Below are 20,845 nucleotides of genomic sequence, written 5' to 3' on the forward strand. Positions count from 1 at the left end.
GAAGTACAAAGTGGAAGTCAAGCAGTTGGTGGACTGGTGCGAGAACAATCCAAGTCTGAATGTGGAGAAGAGCAATGAAATGACTGTGGACTTTAGGAAGGTGCAGATGAACCATCTTCCTCTGTACATAAATTGCTCCTCCATAGAGGGAGTTAAGTGCAGCAAGTTTCTGGGAGTTTACATCATGGAGAGCCTCAGCTGGTCCCTCAATACCACCTAAGGTGACACAGCAGTGCCTCCACATCCTGAGGAGATTGAGGTAAGCGAGGCTTTGCGCTCCCCATTTTAATTTCATTATCACCTACGTAAGGCAACACAACAGCACCTCCACTTCCAGAGGAGATTGAGGTAAGCGAGGTTCTCCCCCTGCCCTCCCACCATTTTAACTGTATTTTACAGAAGCACCATTGAAAGCGCCCTGACAAGCGGACCAGAAGTCCCTAAATCCCTACAAAGGACTGTGAGAATGGCTGAGAGGATCTTAGGGGTCTCCCCATTATCCACTGGGGACATCAGGAACACTGCGTACCCACCTATCCAGCATCCTTTGACTTTCTACCACCAGGCAAGAGACTCCAATGCATAAAGGCAAGAACAGTCAGGATGAGAAACAGCTTCTTTCCTCAGATTATTAGGCTTCTGAACTCCCTGCTGCATCACATTCGAAGAGTCACCACGTAATCCGTACTGCACCCTACAATATTTAACTTAAGCACTTTACTCTGTTTACCTATGCACAATTCATTTGTAGACGTAATGGTTACTTTCCTAAATTATTGTGTGTTATGTGTGCATTATGTGTACTACTGTGCTTTAAGGCTGATTTGTACTTCTACGTCAAATTGACGCTGTTGGTACGGCGCCGCCGCAAACCCTATGCAGAGCCTACGCGGATCCCTACACCGTGGCCTGATGCGCACCTCTCCCAAAATGTAACTACGCGTCGCAGCAACACAGACCACAACAACTGTGATTGGTCTGCTTGGTAGCATCGCATTTCCTCCTACGCTGCAATAGCTTCCCATTGGGCGACCCTGAAGGGCAGGGAAGGAACTCTGATGCAATATTTTCCATAAAGCTTTACAGACCTCCGAAATTATGGAGGACACATTTCACTTTTACGAAAAAAGACGCTCGCTTTAAACTTATTGACCCCGAGATAGACTACCATGAAGCTTTGCACGAGCAGGGGTGTACGCATGTGCGACGTGCCCGATTTGCAGAGCGACGCAGACACACCAACGCACAAGTATAAATGCTCATAACGCGCGCAGGTTACGGCGTCGATTTGACGCAGAAGTATAAATCAACCTTTACACCCCGTTCTGGAGAAATGTTGTCTTATTTGGCAGTATTCACGTATAAAGTTAAATTAACAATAAAGTTGACTTGGATTTACAATAGAGATGTAAAGAAATTTCTTTTGAAGACACCTGATAGACCTTTGATAGATCTTTTAGACTTTAAGAGAAAAAACAAGGAACATGCAGATTAAAACAGAAAGGTCATGCTGAGGTAACAAAAGATAAGAACATGACTGCTTTTTTTTAAAGTAACAGTAAGCAAGCATCATCAAATGGCTATTTGCTATTTCCTAATTATCTTTACCACTAAGCGAGAGGCATATCACTTATCCCTAATCTGCAAAGTGTTTTGTCTCCAAGTTTGGCAGGATGGACATAACACAGCTGCCCTCAGGAGTCTAGGTTGATAAGAACACCAAGAAATTCGACTTATGACTGCTCAGCTCCACACAATATGATGCTCTCCAGCGCTCCATTTCTTGTTTTTTTTTACATGAACTGGAAACATGTTCCCTCTAATTTTTTCTAAATATATAGCTGTGCTGACCAACCATTGATCTGAGCAGGATTTTATTTTAAAAACACGGCCTAAAAATTGCACAGAACTTCAAATGTTTTTGTAATATGCACACTACAAATACTTAGAATGAAAACTGAAAAATAACACACTTTTATTAATTGAAAGGTATAATGAAATACGTTATACAAAAAAAACTTTCAAGTTTCGGAAACATTTTCTCTTCTGTCCTTATTCCAGCCGCGTGTCAACAATGGCTATGTGCACGGGAGCATTTCAGTTGCTGTGCAGCTTAGAGGGAACAGTGATTATCAAAAGTTGAAAATCAAAGTTAATTCAAAACAGTCAACAATCTAAAGGTGGTTTTAAGATTCTGATGCAGATAAGCTTCATTTAAAAACATCTCCAAAGCTAGGCTATCGAAGATCACTTACCAAAGAATCCTTTATGACCTCACTGGTGTAAAATGCTGCTGGGGAGAAAAAGAACCAAGTATGTTATGTATCCATTTTGAAAAGTATTTGCATAAACTAGTAAAATTCAACAGTTCCAAAATAATGGCTTTAACCATAGTTACTCTTCCTGCATCATCCCCTGAGCTGCTGATAACTGTTGAGCCAACAATGCACAAGCTTATGAAATCAAAATCTGGTTTGAAAGAGACTGCAAGAGTTCCTCAAGACCATCATAGGCCAGAACTGTGATCCAAGTACAACATTTGGGACAATCTTCAATTAATTCAAGCTCACAAGAATTCAGATCAATTCACAGAACATTACAGCACAGTACAAGCACTTTGACACTATGGCCTTTTAACCTACTCTTATCGATCCAACAGCTCCCTCCTACATAGATATCTATCAAATCACCTATATGTCCATCTAAAAGTTTCTTAAATATCCCAAATGTATCTGCCTCTACCACCATGCCTGGTAGGGTATTCCACACACCAACATTTTATGTTAAAAAAAACACTTAGCTCTAACATACCCTTAATACTCACCTCCAATCACTAAAATTATGCCTCTTGTATCAACCATTTTCACTCTGGGAAAACATTTCTGGTTGTGCACTCCGTCTGACATCCATTAAATCATCTCTCATCTCCCATTGCTTCAAAGAGAAAAGCCCTAGCTCTTCCAACCTATCTTCATAAGATATGCCCCACTCAAGGCTTCGTTCTGGTAAATCTCCTCTGCACCCTCTCTCAAGCTTCCCCATCTTTCCTATAATGAAGCGGTTATTATTACTCACAAAACAACTCAACATCCTAACTTCAAAGCAAGTCGCACAATATACTTGACAATGTACTAATTACTATTTCTCAATTATTCTTAATTACCACCAGTTCTCAATTACTAGTTTTGTATTAAAACCAATGCTGGTGGAAAATGGCAGCAAATCAGATACAAAATGCTGCAAAAATTACAAACTGATACCACCAGATTCCATTTTTGTGTTGATAACCCAAAAAGGCAGGTCTCATGGCAGGATCCACTGTGGCACTGTCCTCAAGATGAACGCCTGGGCCTCAGCCCAGTGATACAGGAATTAATCAAACATTAATTCATTCAAACTTCTTTTGAGCCAACCAAGCAAAGACAAGCATTATGCAGAACCTTCAAGAACCCTTAGAACATCTGCTAGAAAAATGTCACACTGCACAACAAGGAATTAAGTCATCTACTTTTAATGCTAATGTTAAATAGATGGCGTTTGAGTAAATTAAACAGTTCAATTAAAACAAGATGGAATGGCAAGACTTCTAAGGATATAACTGTAACAGTACAACAGTTAATGTAATGTCCAGTGAAATGCCGATTCTATCTCAAGGAAAATTTTATTTTAAAAAGTGATGTTTTGTACCTCTGATATTCAGAAATAACTAAAACCAATGCCCTACTTTGCAGAGTCTCCTAATCACAGTAGAAACCTCAGTTATTTTGAGACTATAAGACACAGGAGTAGAATTAGGCCATTCAGCTCATCGGGCCTAATCTGCCATTCAATCATGGCAGATTTATTATCCCTCTCAGCTCCATCCACCTGCCTTTTCCCCACAACCTTTAACACCCTTACTAAACAAGAACCCATCAACATCTGCTGTAAATATTACCCAGCGACTTGAATTCCACAACTGTCTGAGGCAATGAACTCCAAAGATTCACCACTCTGGCTCCTCATCTCTGTTCCAAAGGGACATCCTTCTATTATGAGGCTGTGCCCTCTGGTCCTAGACTCACACACTATAGGAGACATTCTCACTACATCCACTTTATCTAGGTCTCTCAATATTCAACAGGTTTCAGTGAGATTTTGCCAACCCTTGTCATCCATCTAAGCTCTAGCCAGTACAGGCACAGAGCTATTAAGTGCTCCTCATACATTAACCCTTTCATTTCTGGATCATTCTCGCGAACCTCCTCTGGACCCTCTCCAAAGTTAGCACATCCTTTCTTAGATAAGAGACCCAAAATTTCTCACAATACTCCAAGTGCAGTCTGACCAATCACTTATAAGCCTCAGCACTACATCCTTTCTTTGTACTCCAGTCCTCTCAAAATGAATTCTAGCATTGTATTAGACTTCCTTCCCGCCGACTCAATCTGCAAGTAAACCTTCAGGGAAATGTGCACCAGGACTTCCTTTGCATCTCTGGCTTCTAGTGTCAGTTTATGGACATACAATCAATGTATATAAGCCATCTCACATTTGTATATGCATTTATACTTACTGTGTTTTTTTTATTAGTGTTCTTTATCTTCCTGTGTTTACTTGTACTGCAGCAGATCTGGAGTAATGATTATTTTGTTCTCCTTTACACTTGTGTACAGGAAATGATGTTAAACTACTTTGAATACACTCTCCATTTTTAAAAATAGCCTGCACCTTTATTTCTTCTACCAAAGGGAACAACCATACATTTCCTGACACTGTATTCCATCTTCTACTTCTTTGCCCATTCTTCTAACAGACTCCTCGGTTAGTGATAAGGGTCCATAGCACAAACAAGGTTGGGAACCCCTGTAACCTGCTCATCCTTCTGCAGACTCCCTGCTTCAAAGTGTTGTTTTGCCATATATGCTCCTGTACTTTTCAACAAAATCTTATTTTGAACAAGTCAATTTCATGTAAAGATTACCTTTAAAGATCTTTTTATCATCACACAAATGTAGGCTAAAGTAGGTGTCCAGAAGATGAGAACCATTCTTGTTGACGATGTTTCGTGCTGCAATACTTCGCAGATGTCGAAGTCGCCGCTGAAACAATAAACAAAAGCATGCATTTTTATTCATTACTGGTTTTCCAGAAAAAATTTTGCATTTATTTACTTAATTTCCTATAAGGTTAGAACATCATTTCATTCATCAAATTCATCCTGCAATTAGAAACTGTGGGACTCAACAGTTCAGACAAGTCTTGTCAAGGACAAAGTGTTGAGATGGCTTGAAATCTAAAAGCAATTACATTACTAAAATCCACGTGACTATCATACCAAGTCCAAAGAGCTTGTCCTGTGCAATGGAAAGCATTCAAGTAATCTACTGTGAAAATACATTAAAACTATACTCATTAGCTATCAAACCCTATGGAATAATCAAAGGCATGAAAGCAATGAATGTTTCATCTTCTCACAGCATGACCATAAGACACAGGAGCAAACTCAGGCCATTCAGCCCATCTAACCTGCACTGCCATTCCATCATGGCTGATCTATCACCCCTCTCAACCCCATTCTCCAGCCCTCTCCCCGTAACTTTTGACACCCTTAATAATTAAGAACATGGGACCTATTTAAATATACCCAATGACTTGACCTCAACAGCCATCAGTGGCAATGAATTCCACAGATTCATCACTCTCTGGCTAAAGAAATTTCTCATCTCTGTTCTGTGGTTTTGCCCTCTGGTCCTAGACTCATTCACTATATGGAACATTATCTTAACGTCCACTCGACTATACAAAGACCTACATCATCAGGTTCAAGAACAGTATTACCCCTCAACCATCAGGCTCCTGAACCAGAGAGGACAACTTCACTTAATCTCACTCACTCCATCATTGAACTGTTCCCACAAACTATGGGCTCACCTTCAAGGACTCCATCTCATTTTCTTGATATTTATTGCTTGTTTATTATAACTTGCTTTTTGTATTTGCACAGATTGTTGTCTTTTGCACACTGGTTGAAAGCCCAAGTTCTTGCAGTCATTCATTGATTCTGTATGGTTATTATTCTATTATGGATTGAGTATGCCCACAAGAAAATGAATCTCAGGGTTGTATATGGTGACACATGTACTTTGACCTTTGAAAACTGTGTTTTTGTTTCAGGTTGCCAGTATCTTTATTCATGTGTATAGTTGATTAACAATTAAACTTTAATTTTTGTTTCTTTTCTCATAACATCAACAACAATTTCAACCCCTCTTGGTTCCATCGCCCTACTCCCCAAACACTACAACCTCTCAGTCTAGTCTACCTGCATATTTCTCCCTTCAATGGTTCACATCATTAATTTCCTTAACAGATTTCAGCACTTGTACCCTTGATCCGCACATCACTTCTACAGCACTTGTACCCTTGATCCCCACATCACTTCTACAGCACTTGTACCCTTGATCCCCACATCACTTCTACAGCTCTTGTACCCTTGATCCCCACATCACTTCTACAGCACTTGTACCCTTGATCCCCACATCACTTCTACAGCACTTGTACCCTTGATCCCCACATCACTTCTACGGATGACATTTAAACCACTGTCCTGGACCTAGCACGCAAGTGCATTTGCGAAGAATGCATGGCATTCAGCATGACATCTAAAATTCCGACAAACTTCTATGGGTGTGTAGTGGAGTATATTTACTGGCTGCATCACAGCCTGGTACGGAAACACCAATGCCTTTGAAAGGATAATGCAACAGAAAGTAGTAAACTTGGCCCAGTCTATCACGGGTAAAGTTCTCCCAACCACTGAGCACATCTACATGACACACTGTTGTAGGAAAGCAGCGTCCATCATCAGAGATCCTCACACTCTTTTCTCGCTGTTGCCATCAGGTGGAAGGTACAAGAGCCTCATGACTCTCAGCACTAGGTTCAAGAACAGTTACTACACCTCAACCATCAGGTTCTTGAACAAAAGGGGATAACTACACTCAACTTTATTTGAAATGTTCCCACAACCAATGATCTCACTTTTAAGGACTCTATCTCATAACCTCATGCTATTTATATATATTTGCATTTGCACAGTTTTCTGCACTCTGGTTATCTTTCACTGATCAAATTATAGTTACTATTCTATAGATTTGCTGAGTTTGCCCACAAGATGATGAGTCTCAGAGTTGTATATGGTTAAGATATGTACTTCAATAAAATTTACCTTGAACCTTGAATTCCTCCAGCAGCTTTTTTTTGACAGATTAATTTCTTTTACCAGATACAGCACAATAAGTTGAAGTTGAATTGTCATTCAACCACACATGAATACCCATGAACACAACCAAACGAAGCAGTATTCCTTTGGGGCCAAGGTGCAAAACACAGTACCAACAGTCATACACTGCACAAGGCACATATAACATATCAGTACAAAAAATACATATACAGCCCAGGAGCCAAGTCCATAAATGCTGCAGCAGGCTTCAGTCGAATACAAAACAGTTTTGTCTTCATCCAAGCAAACATTGGGGGGGTGGGGAGGCAGCACCAACTCCAGTTTGGACACACATCACCTTCCGGTGGAGCATACCAGCTCTGTGTCCTTCTCCTGGGTGTCTGTAAACAGGCGACACTGAAGCTCGAGGCCTAGTCCTCGCTACAACTGAGGCCACACAGCTCCCCCACCGTCCACATTTGCCTTCCGCCAATAAATCAGTGAATCGAAATTGCATCATTCCACATTACGATGTCCAACAGTGTATTGTGATCACAAGAAAGGCACATGGCCTTTGCACAATGACTCCAATACCTCCCTGACGTAGGCAGCAGCACGATCTGCACCAATTCCAGCTCCTTCAGTTTCTCCAACAACGAGCAACTTGCTGATGGGGTAGACCTGCAGTACTTTAAATTCTTAATATCCAGCAGGGTTTTGTGATAATATATTTAAATTGGATGCTAACACCTTTGGTTGACCACACAGAATCTGTTGCGATCAAATGTGCTGTCATCTTACCAGGCCAAAAAACTGATACTGCCCAATTACACCATGTGACCAATGAACTGGTACATCTTAGGAGGAAATTGGAGCACCCAGAGGAAAGCCAAGCAGTCATAGGGAGAATGTACAAACTCCTTAGATCAGGAATTCCCAACCTGAAGTCCACAGACCACATACTTAATGGTATTGATCCATCCAATAAAAGAGGCTGGGAAACCTGTCTTACACAGTGGTAAAACCCAGGTACTGTAATAGCGTTACACTGAACACACTACCATGCCGCTTTGAATCTGACGCAACTTAGAACAAAAGAAAATGTTCAGGATGGTTACCATGATTCCCTACATTGTGACTAATGTGACTTCAGTTTAAAGTGTCAGTACAGTAAAGCTGCAACAATTCTGAAATTCCAATGGTGCAGCATGAATCACCAAGTAATATTTGCCACACTCCCTTCCCACTTGCCTGAGAGTCGTTTCCAACCGCACCAGCCCCACCCCCACACACACTCTTCCACAGCCCAGGCCATATTTCCCTTTCCCAGTTCCTTTAGCTTACTACACTTACAAAGAAATTAATAATACAGTGTAACACATACAAAAATGCACAAATTAAAAGTTGGGGTATTAAAAGAACAAAAGAATGTCCAGAAAAATGAGAAGGGATCTCACTGAAACCTATCAAATGTTGAAAGGCCTTTGACAGAGTGGATGTGGAGAGGATGTTTCCTATGGTGGGGAAGTCTAAAACCAGAGGACAGAATATCAGAATAGAGGCACGTCCATTTAGAACAGATAAGGAGGAATTTCTTTAGCCAGAGTGGTGGAACTGTGGAATTCATTACCACAGGTGGCTGCGGAGGGCAAGTCTTTACATATTAGTCTTGATTAGTCAGGACATGAAGGGGTACAGGATCGGGGCTGAGGGGGAAATGGATCAGCCATGTTGAAATGACAGAGCAGACTTGATGGGTCAAATGGCCTAATTCTGCTCCTATAATCTTATGGCCTAGCATCCAATAGTCCCAAAATTCACTGTTCCAGTATTATCACAGTACTAACAATACTGGATAATTAGCTTCTTACTATACGACATTGCCTATCCTTTAGTTGACAGAATTTCTTCAAAGACACCCCTCGGTTGTAGAAGGTACCAAGTAGATTCAAACTTGAATTGTGTCAGGGTACACATTCATCAAGGCAAGGCAATGACCATCAATCTGACTGTTTACAGTGCTGTGTTCACTTTGCCCTCTCGGCAGCCATGCTCAGCAACAGACCACCACCGAGGTCTTGGCAGCCTCGATGACAACCAGCTGTTTCATAGTCATAGTCATACTTTATTGATCCCAGGGGGGAAATTGGTTTTCGTTACAGTTGCACCATAAATAATAAATAGTAATAGAAATAGTAATAGAACCATAAATATTTAAATAGTAATATGTAAATTATGCTAGTAAATTATGAAATAAGTCCAGGGCCAGCCTATCGGCACAGGGTGTCTGAGCCTCCAAGGGAGGAGTTGTAAAGTTTGATGGCCACAGGCAGGAATGACTTCCTATGACGCTCTGTGCTGCATCTTGGTGGAATGAGTCTCTGGCTGAATGTACTCCTGTGCCCACCCAGTACATTATGTAGTGGATGGGAGACATTGACCAAGATGGCATGCAACTTAGATAGCATCCTCTTTTCAGACACCACCGTCAGAGAGTCCAGTTCCATTCCCACAACATCACTGGCCTTACGAATGAGTTTGTTGATTCTGTTGGTGTCTGCTACCCTCAGCCTGCTGCCCCAGCACACAACAGCAAACATGATAGTACTGGCCACCACAGATTCAAAGAACATCCTCAGCACCATCCGGCAGATGTTTAAGGACCTCAGAGTCCTCAGGAAATAGAGATGGCTCTGACCCTTCTTGTAGACAGCCTCAGTGTTCTTTGACCAGTCCAGTTTATTGTCAATACGTATCCCCAGGTATTTGTAATCCTCCACCATGTCCACACTGACCCCCTGGATGAAAACAGGGGTCACTGGTGCCTTAGCTCTCCTCAGGTCTACCACCAGCTCCTACTATACTGCACACTATATACATTTTGAATACTTGATTTATTTATGGTAATATTTTGCTTTATGTGCTGTGGTTGCACTGTGGTCTGGAAGAATGCTGTTTCATTTGGTTACATTTACAGTCGGCTGACAATGAACTTCTACTTGCTTTGACAACTGTGGGCGAGTTCCTTTTAAATAAGTACAGTATGGTGAGGAGCCAACAGACCAGTGTCAGTATACAACCTCACATGAAATGAGATCAGAAATGCATCTGATGGCATCCCCACGCTATAGAAAAACTGAGGATATTTTTCCCATCCTATTTCAGTGTATGTTGGGGACCTCCACCACTCAGGACATGCTCTCATCTTGCTGCTGCCATCAGGAAGGTGGTACAAGACCCTCAAGGCTCATACCACCAGGTTCAAGAACAGTTATCAGCCCTCAACCATCAGGCTCCTGAACCAGAGGGGATAACTTCACCCAACTTCACTTGCCCCATCAGTGAAATGTTCCCACAACCAATGGACTCACTTTCAAGAACTCTTCATCTCATGTTCTTAATATTTATTGCTCATTTATGTTTATTATTTGCTTTGTATTTTGCAGTTTGTTGTCTTCTGCACTCTGGTTGAATGCCCTAGTGGGCAGTCTTTCATTGATTCCGTTATGGTCATTATTCTATGGATTTGAGTCCGCCCGCAGGAAGTGGTAGATGTGGGTTCAGATGTAGTATCTTAAGACAAGATAGGTACGTGGATGAGAGATATGGAGGGAATATAATCCAGGTGCAGGTGGATGTGAATAGGCAGAAAACCAGTTAAGCACATACTAGATGGGCCAAAGGACCTGTTTCTGTGCTGTGGTACTCTGATTCTCAAACCAGATTTGGTATTGTATAGGTAGGTGCCAATAAATCTGTTCAGAGAAGCACTTTAAAGAGCAACTTAATGAAAGACAAGAATGGTTTCAGAAACAGATCCAGGCTGAGGCAACCAAAGGAGCACAAACAGTCACAGACTGATGAGAATCCAGGATGTCTGAGAAATGGAGTACAAATGCTTCAGATTACGGTTACAAAAATAAGAGTCGCGAGGCCATGGAGGGATTTAAAATATAATAACAAAACATTAAAAATTGAAACACTGTTGGATGAGAAAGCAAAGTCAGCAGAGAATCAGTGGGAAAATAAAACTGTTAAGACATCGACAGCAGAATCTCCATGTTGAAATTAGTGTTCAAGATGGAAGGCTGGAGGTCAGAGGTCACTGGACTTGACTGATTTAGTAAGAGCAAAAGCTCAGATGAAGCTTTCAGCTGCCACAACTGATCTTGCCAGGCAAACTCACCAAGTTTTCATCTACCTGCCTATTTAATTTAGCAATCAAATCGAAACAGCAGGAAACAGGGCATCAGCTCCTTTGAGCCTGCTCTGCTGTTCACCATCATCATTTTTGACCCACCTCAACACCATCTTTTACTCCTGCAGCACGTAGTGTACAGCTATTGCAGCACCAGAGGTGCAGGTTCAATTCCGCCACTGTCAGCAACATGTTTGCACATTTGCCCTGTGACCACATAGGTTTCCTCCAGACTCAAAACTCTGAAATGCAGAAGTGAAAATCCAGGCACAGGACACCTTATCACTACAGGCCTCAGTATAATGCAAAAGCAGAAAGCAATTTTGCAGATCAGGCAGCGTTTGTAAAAAAAAAAGGAAGTTAATATTTCAGGTCAAAGGCACTAAACCACAATTGGAAAGGAGAGAAAGCTACTACGAAGTGCAGGACGGACCGAAGGATGGCAGAGACAAGTATTGCTGATAGGGTAAGGCTAGGGGTATCATGTGTCTAAGGTGTATATAAAGTCACGTGGTCAATGAGTTAATAAAGGCTGTTAGTAAGCAAGAGAATGGTTCGTTTGGTTACTAAGCTACAAAAAGATTAGCCTTATTTGTCACATCTACGGCCAAATCATTGAACCTGCGAAATGCATCATTTGCGCCAATGACTAAAGGCCAATTTATACTTCTACGTTGAATCAGGACTGGTGAAGGGTCTCGGCCCGAAACATCACCGTGCTCTTTGTCAACACCGTCCAAATGTGTGCTAAGGGCATGCATCCAGGGCCAACATTAACTCACTAACCCTAACCCACATGTTTTTGGGATGAGAGAGGAATCTGGAGCACCCAGAGGAAACTGAGACAATCAGGCACAGAATGTACAAACTCCTTACAGACAGTGGTGGGAATTGAACCCCAATCACTGGTGCTATAAAGTGTTATGCTAACCGCTAAGCTACCATGCTGTCCACAATGAGATGAGGCCACTAAGTAAAAACAGGGGAGTACAGGACTTGCCCATCAGGTGCTATGTTAATTGAAAGAAAATGAAGTTATTATCACAGACAGGAGGCCTAACCCATTCTCATACACACAGGAAAGTGGGAGTTACCAAAAGTGCCCAAGTGCAAAATGAGGAGTGGTTTCTTAAAATGCACTGAGGCTTATTATAACAGTGCAAAAAGGCACAAACAGAGGCCAGTCTGGACATGGGATGAAGCAGCAAAATAGCAAGCACAGAAAGCTCAGGGTCATCCCTACAGACCGAGTGGTGATGCACCACAGTCATCCGATCAGTATTTGATTTCTCCAATGTAGCACCGTGCACCATGGTAATGTAACAGTTAGTGCAACACTATGACAGCTCGGGACATGAGAAGTTCAATCCCGGCCTCCTTCGTAAGGAGTCTCTGCACATACTCCCCATGGAATGCATGAGTTTTCTCCGGGTGCTCTGGTTTCCTCCTACATCCAAAGACATTCCAATTAGTAGGTTAATTGGTTCATTGTAAATTGTCCCGTGTTTAGGTTAGAGTTAAATCCAGGTTGATGTGGTCTGTTGGGCAGCACAGCTCTAAGGGCCTATTCCGCACTCTCTCTCTAAATAAAATAAAACTTAAAAATAAAATAAAAACACTGTGATCACTGAATAGTGTTGTTGGTCAGGTGCAAGGTGAATCACTTCATCCGAATAGACTATTTGTGTCACTGGATTATGAGGGGCAAAAAGATAAAATCATGGGGTTGGATCTCACATGGCTACAAGGGAAAGTATTCTAAACACTCCTTGGTATAGAAAAGAAAGTGGAGAAGGGAGCCACAAATGACACGTTTTGAAATACAAGATTAAAGATCAGCTTTACTTGTCACATTTACATCCAAACAGTGAAATGCGTCATTAGCATCATCATTTACGAAGTGCTGGGAGCAGCCTGCAGGTTTCACCAATCAACTTCCCAGCTCTTTACTTCATCCGTCCTGCTCCAGGTTTCCGCTATCGTGGTTCTCTACCCCCTTACCCCACCTCTTAAATCTACTTTTGTCTGCAGTCCTGCCGAAGGGTTTCGGCCAGAAACATCGACTGTACTTTTTTTCTATACGTGCTGCCTGACCTGCTGAGTTCCTCCAGCATTTTGTGCATGTTGCTTGGATTTCCAGCATCTGCAGATTTTCAAACGCAAACACAAGGAAATCTGCAGATGCTGGGAATTCAAACAACAAACACAAAATGCTGGTGAATGCAGCAGACCAGGTAGCATCTCTAAGAAGAGATACAGTCGACATTTCGGGCCGAGACCCTCCGTCAGGACTAACTGAAAGAAGAGCTAGTAAGAGATTTGAAAGTGGGAGGGGGTGGGGGAGATCCAAAATGATAGGAGAAGACAGGAGGGGGAGGGATGGAGCCGAGAGCTGGACAGTTAATTGGCAAAAGGGATATGAGAGGATCATGGGACAGGAGGCCTAGGGAGAAAGAAAAGGGGGAGAGGGGAAGCCCAGAGGATGGGCAAGGAGTACAGTGAGAAGGACAGAGGGAGAGAAAGGAGAGGGGGAAAATAAATAAATAAATAACGGATGGGGTACGAAGGGGAGGTGGGGCATTAGCAGAAGTTAGAGAAGTCTATGTTCATGCCATCAGGTTGGAGGCTACCCAGACGGAATATAAGGTGTTGTTCCTCCAACCCGCGTGTGGCTTCATCTTGACAGTAGAGGAGTCCATGGATAGACATATCAGAATGGGAATGGGACGTGGAATTAAAATGTGTGGCCACTGGGAGATCCTGCTTTCTCTGACAGACAGAGCGTAGGTGTTCAGCAAAACGGTCTCCCAGCCTGCGTCGGGTCTCGCCAATATATAGAAAGCTGCATCAGGAGCACCGGACGCAGAGTATCACTCCAGCCCACTCACAGATGAAGTGTCGCCTCACCTGGAAGAACTGTTTGGGGCCCTGAACGGTGGTGAGGGAGGAAGTGTAAGGGCATGTGTAGCACTTGTTCCACTTACAAAGATAAGTGCCGGGAGGGAGATCGGTGGGAAGGGATGGGGGGGGGGAACGAATGGACAAGGGAGTCGCGTAGGGAGTGATCCCTGCGGAAAGCAGAAACAGTGGGGGAGGGAAAGATGTGCTTAGTGGTGGGATCCTGTTGGAGGTGGCAGAAGTTACGGAGAATTATATGTTGGACCTGGAGCCTGGTGGGGTGGTAGGTGAGGACCAGGGGAACCCTATTCCTAGTGGGGTGGTGGGAGGATGGGGTGAGAGCAGACGTGCGTGAAATGGGAGAGATGCGTTTGAGAGCAGAGTTGATGGTGGAGGAAGGGAAGCCCTTTTCTTTAAAAAAGGAGGACACCTCCTTCGTCCTGGAATGAAAAGCCTCATCCTGAGAGCGCGGCGGAGACGGAGGAATTGCAAGAAGGGGATGGCATTTTTGCAAGAGACAGGGTGGGAAGAGGAATAGTCCAGGTAGCTGTGAGAGTCCGTAGGCTTATAGTAGACATCAGTAGATAAGCTGTCTCCAGAGATAGAGACAGAAAGATCAAGAAAGGGGAGAGTGCGGACCAGGTAAACTTGAGGGCAGGGTGAAAGTTGGAGACAAAGTTAATGAAGTCAATGAGCTCAGCATGCGTGCAGGAAGCAGCGCCAATGCAGTCAGCGATGTAGTGAAGACTGAGCGTCATAGGAAGTCATTCCTGCCCATGGCCATCAAACTTTACAACTCCTCCCTTGGAGGGTCAGACACCCTGAGCCAATAGGCTGGTCCTGGACTTATTTCCTGGCATAATTTACATATTACTATTTAACTATTTATGGTTTTATTACTATTTATTATTTATGGTGCAACTGTAATGAAAACCAATTTCTCCCGGGATCAATAAAGTACGACTATGACTGTGACTATGAAGATAAAGAGGGGGACAGATATCAGTATAAGCTTGGAACATGGATTGTTTCACAAAGCCAACAAAAAGGTAGGCATAGCTGGGACCCATACGGGCACCCAGGGCTACACCTTTAGTTTGGAGGAAGTGGGAAGAGCCAAAGGAGAAATTATTAAGAGTAAGGACTAATTCCGCTAGACGGCGCAAAGTGGTGGTAGAGGGGAACTGGTTAAGTCTGGAATCCAAAAGGAAGCGACAAGCTTTGAGACCTTCCTGGTGGGGGATGGAAGTATATAGGGACTGGACATCCATGGTGAAAATAAAGCAGTGGGGGCCAGGGAACATAAAATCATCGAAAAAATTTAGAGTGTAAGAAGTGTCACGAACACTCTTCTTTCAGTTAGTCCTGACGAAGGGTCTCGGCCCAATACGTCGACTGTACTTCTTCCTATAGATACTGCCTGCCTGCTGCGTTCACCAGCATTTTGTGTGTTATCTGCAGATTCTCTCTAGTTTGTGAAGTGTCACTGTGTTTCCAGCGTTAATATAGCATGACCACAACTCACTAACCCTAACTTGTACGTCTTTGGAAAGTGGAAGGAAACCCGAGCACCCAGAGGAAACTCACGCAATCACAGGGAAAACGTTTAAACTTACAGACAACAGCAGTCTCACGAAATACATACAAATGTACAGACAACGGCAGGAATCAAACCCTAATCAATAATCACTGGCACTGGAATTCAATTGCACTGACCCTAATTCATAAAAGTTTTAATAAAGTCTTAAGAATTATTTTTAAAGGGAGGGGGCGAAAGAGGTATCGTCTGTGGTGGCATCTCAGTGAAGGTAGAAATTGCAAATAATGATCCACTAAATGCAAAAAGTCCTGGGAAAAAATGCAGGGGCAGGGGAACTCTATTCGTGCTCTGTTCAGACAAGAGAGGGCAAGAGCAGAATGCAGGAAATAGATAGCATACAGGCATTGTTAACAATGGGAGAGGAAAACATTCCGGATGTACCGTGTGGAAAGTCTCATCAATCAGGACCAGAGAATTGGAAACTATCAAAGTGGCAGAGAAACAGTAGAAGAAAGGTTGGGTAGGAAATTCAGTTTGTGGGGCAGATTCTTCCAACCTAGTCTACTGCATTCAGCATTTATAATGTAGTCTCTCCCGCATCACTCACTTTGGATAGCATCTGCACTCACGGTGCAGGTATATTTCAGGAGCTGGTAATCAGAGATAGAAGAGAAACAAATTTCATTTAGTAGAAAGGGGATTACTTCATTCAGCCTTACTTGCCCCATCATTGAAATGTTCCCACAACCAATGGGCTCACTTTCAAAGACTCTCTCTTCATCTCATGTTTTTGATATTTATTGCTCATTTATTATTATTTCTTTTTTGTATTTGCTCAGTTTGCTATTTTTTGTACTCTGGTTGGATGTCGTAGTTGAGGGTCTTTCATTGATTCTGTTAAGATTATTCTATTGATTTACTGAATATGCCCACAAGAAAATAAATTTCAGGGTTAAGCAGTGACATATAGGTGACATATACTTTGATAATAAAATTTACTTTGAACTTTGAATACAGAGCATTAATCTTAGCTGAAGGTCAAATACAAAGCTGTAAGAGATCTATCCAGTCCAGGTTAAGCTAGAAATAGGAGGGATGCTTCTGTTTTGTCTGGGAATGGGTTGTTGCCAGTACCAAAGACAATAGTTTTGATATGTGCAAAATCTTACTAGACAAAGTCTATTCATCCAGTACAGACGGCAGATAAGCACTGTACATACTAGTAGAGGAGGCTACTAAATAGGCAGTGTAATGGACCAATAAGGTTCAGGAGCATGGATTTTAAAAGGTGATAATCTAATATTCAAGCCAAGGGGCGGCAAGTATTCCAGCAGTTAGCTAATGATTTACAACACTAGGGGTTTGATTCCTGCAGCCATTTGGCGTTTGTATGTTTTCTCTGCAACCACATGGGTTTTCTCTGGGTGCTCCTGCTTCTTCCCACCTTCCGAAGATGTACAGGTTAGGGTTAATGAATCATGGACATCACATGGCAACACCAGAAGCATGGTGCGCGAGACTTGCACAATACTTGCTGATTTGATGCAATTCAACAAATTTCACAAATACATTTCACTGTATGTTTCGATGCACATATGACAAAGTGTATCTTTAATCTTTTGAAGACATCATAGCTCGCTGAACAAGAAATCAATATTAAGTAAATGCGCCAAAAATCGGAGGCTTGTAACACGATACAAGTCTCTAATGATAGAACTATAGAACCTCCATGATAGAAGTAAAAGCATAGACTATTTTCTAAATGGAGAGAAAATTCAAAAAGCTAAGGTGCAAAAGGACTTGGGAGTCCTCGTACAGGATTGCGTAAAGGTTAATTTGTAGGTCAAGTCGGTGAAAAGGAAGGCAAATGCAGTGTTAGCATTCATTTTGATTGGACTAGAATATAAAAGCACGGATGTAATGTTGAGGCTTTAAAGCTCTAGTGGGGCCTCACTTGGAGTATTTTGAGCTGTTTGGGCCCCTTAACCAAGAAAGCATGTGCAGACATTGGAGAAGGTTCAAAGGAGGTTCACGAAAATGATGCCGGGACTGAAAGGCGTATTATATAATGAGTGCTTAATGACTCTAGGCCAGTTCTCACTGGAATTCAGAAAAATGAGGGTAACCTCACTGAAACCTACCAAATGTTGAAAGACCTCAATAGAGTGGATGCGGAGAGGATATTTCCTGTGGTTGGGGAAGTCCAAGACCAGCGGACACAGCCTCAGAATAGTCGGACCTCCATTTAGAATGGACATGAGGAAGAATTTCTTTAGCCAGAGAGTGATGAATCTGTGGAATTGATTGCCACATACAGTTCTGGAGGCCAAGTCATTGGGTATATTTAAGGCAGAAGTTGATAAGATTCCTGATTAGTCAGAGCATAAAGGCATATGGGGAGAAGGCAGGAAACTGGGGCTGAGGGAAATAGATCAGCGTTGATGAAATAGCAGAGCAGGCTTGACGGGCCAGATCACCCAATTCTGCTCCTATCTTACGAATACTGTTAAATGCTTGGATCACACCTTACCTCAGTCTATTAATCATGTCTACATTTGCCAAGAAAGTTTAACAATTAATTTTCATAATCTTTATCTCATCCTATTAAAATCAAGGGTGGCCATGAGCTAAAAACAAAATCACTGACAGTACAGTGATCAACTCGGTCATTGTAAAACAGCACTGGTGGACTTCAAACATTACTTCCACTGCCATTTTCACTTTACTGCAAGTTGTTTGGAAAAATAAGGAAATGGACAAAAATAGAATAGAACAGAACAGAATAGAATTGCATTACTCAGGACAATGAGATTGCACTGCTTCTCCAGTCCATGCAAAATAATTATTTACAACGCATGGGGTACGGCTTAATTTTTAAAAATCTCATATATACTGTACATGCAACAAGTGACTTTGAAAGTCCATAACATTCAAAGGCCATTGGCAAGCAGTGTTGTAGCATTGTTCACCTGGAGTAGCTCATAAAACACAAGATATTCTGCAGATACTGGAAATCTTGAGCAACACACAAAATGCTGGAGGGACTCAGCAAGTCAGGCAGCATCTATGCAGTGGAATAAACAGTCAACACTTCAAGCTAAGACCCTTCATCAGGACTGAAAAAGGGAGCAAAAGCTAGAAAACAAATTGCTCATATTTACTTCCTCTAAAGGAATTACTTCACAGGATCCATCTTTTAATGCAACAGTTGAAATCAACTTCCAGACACTCTAGTTTAAAATAAATGAATCCTGAGAGCCATTCAAAGGGCATGGACTGCTTGGGCGATAATAATAACTGGATGGAAACATTGTGCAGTGTAGTATCACATACTAAGAAAATTTACTGTGAATGGGTCCTAAGTATGAGCCACAATGCAAAGTAGACAAAAGTTCTGAGATTGCAATAGTTGCAATAGCAACTATTATTCCTCCTACCCTGAAAAATTGTTGACGTTCCTACTAAAGTCCACTTTTTCCAACAAAATGTGCCCTAAATTGCTGACCATTCAGAGGTTTTTGAACTGTCTACACCAAGTTACAACAGCTGCTAAATAAATTGCTGCATTTCAACACCTTTCACAATTGGCAATTCACTCCATAAAATCTGGAGGAAATGTTAACTTCCACCTTTCAAGGACAGAAGGGCAGGTTAAGTGAAAATTATTTTAAATTTTTTCAGCTGGCTACACTTGAGGTAATGTTAAGAAAAGCCAGTCAATGTGATATACATCTAAAACATGTGCTAGACTTAATCAACGGTAATCAGTGTCGTTAACATCTAAAACTTCAATTATGATACATTGAATTTCAATCAGAAATTAATTCTTTGATAGTTATACAGTCCTATAGTACAAAAACAGGCTCACTGGCTCTATAGAGAAAGGTGCCAGGAAAGAGCTAGTAACATCATGAAGGATCCCACCCACATTGTTCATGGACTGTTCGTCCCACTCCCATCAAGGAGGAGACCATGTAGCACTCATGCCAAGACCACCCGATTCAAAAACAGTTACTTTCTCCAAGCAGCAAGGCTGATCAATACCTCCTCCCACTAACCCACCCCCCACCACCACTTTATCATGTCCTGTCAGAGTCATCTGGTGTATAGGCACTCCTCTGTTTAGCATCACTTTATAGACATACAAGCTATTTGGCAGAGTCTGACCCTGTAGCTCAGAAGGGGAGGAAGGCAGTAGTGATAGGGGACTCTATAGTTAGGGGGTCAAGAAAGGCAGTTCTGTGGATGCAAGAAAGAAACTCGGATGGTAGTTTGCCTCCCAGGTAGGTGCCAGGGTCCAGGATGTTTCGGATCGTATCCAAGATATCCTGCGGTGGGAGGGAGAGCAGCCAGAGGTCGTGGTACATATTGGTACCAATGACACAGGTAGGAAAAGAGAAGAGGTCCTGAAAAAAGACTACAGGGAGTTAGGAAGGAAGTTGAGAAGCAGGACAACAAAGGTAGTAATCTGGGGATTACTGCCTGTGCCACGTGACAGTGAGTATAGGAATAGAGTGAGGTAGAGGATAAATGCGTGGCTGAGGGATTGGAGCAGGGGGCAGGGATTCAGATTTCTGGATCATTGGGACCTCTTTTGGGGCAGGTGTGACTTGTACAAAAAGGATGGGTTGCACTTGAATCCCAGGGGGACCAATATCCTGGCGGGGAGGTTTGCTAAGGCTACTGGGGAGAGTTTAAACTAGAACTGTTGGGGGGGTAGGGGGGTAGGGGGGTGGGAACCGAACTGAAGAGACTGGGGAAGAGGAGGTTGGCTAACAAATAGAGAAAGCTTGTAGACAGTGCAAAAGGGAGGATAGGCAGGTGATAGAGAAGGGACAAGCTCAGACTGAAGGTTTGAGATGTGTCTATTTTAACGCAAGGAACAAAGCGGATGAGCTTAAGAGCATGGATCAGTACTTGGAGATGTGATGTGGTGGTCATTACAGAGACTTGGATGGCTCAAGGAATGGTTACTTCAAGTGCCAGGTTTTAGATGTTTCATAAA

At 42.4% G+C, this 20,845-nt stretch overlaps 1 protein-coding gene across 2 annotated transcripts in view; it reads right to left on the minus strand.

Annotated features, from left to right (window-relative positions):
* uvrag (UV radiation resistance associated gene) overlaps positions 1-20,845 on the minus strand; it is a 444,845-nt gene that overhangs the window by 384,865 nt on the left and 39,135 nt on the right. The window contains exons 2-3 of one of the 2 annotated variants that reach the window (XM_063054654.1): positions 4,964-5,081; positions 2,256-2,290 (exon numbers count right to left, since the gene is read on the minus strand). In XM_063054654.1, the coding sequence (XP_062910724.1) occupies positions 2,256-2,290; positions 4,964-5,081 (153 nt within the window). Of the gene's footprint in view, positions 1-2,255; positions 2,294-4,963; positions 5,082-20,845 lie in introns of both variants that reach the window. The other variant, XM_063054653.1, reaches the window with a different exon arrangement.

This window comes from Mobula hypostoma, chromosome 7 (genome assembly GCF_963921235.1).
Source record: "Mobula hypostoma chromosome 7, sMobHyp1.1, whole genome shotgun sequence".
NCBI lineage: Eukaryota > Metazoa > Chordata > Chondrichthyes > Myliobatiformes > Myliobatidae > Mobula > Mobula hypostoma.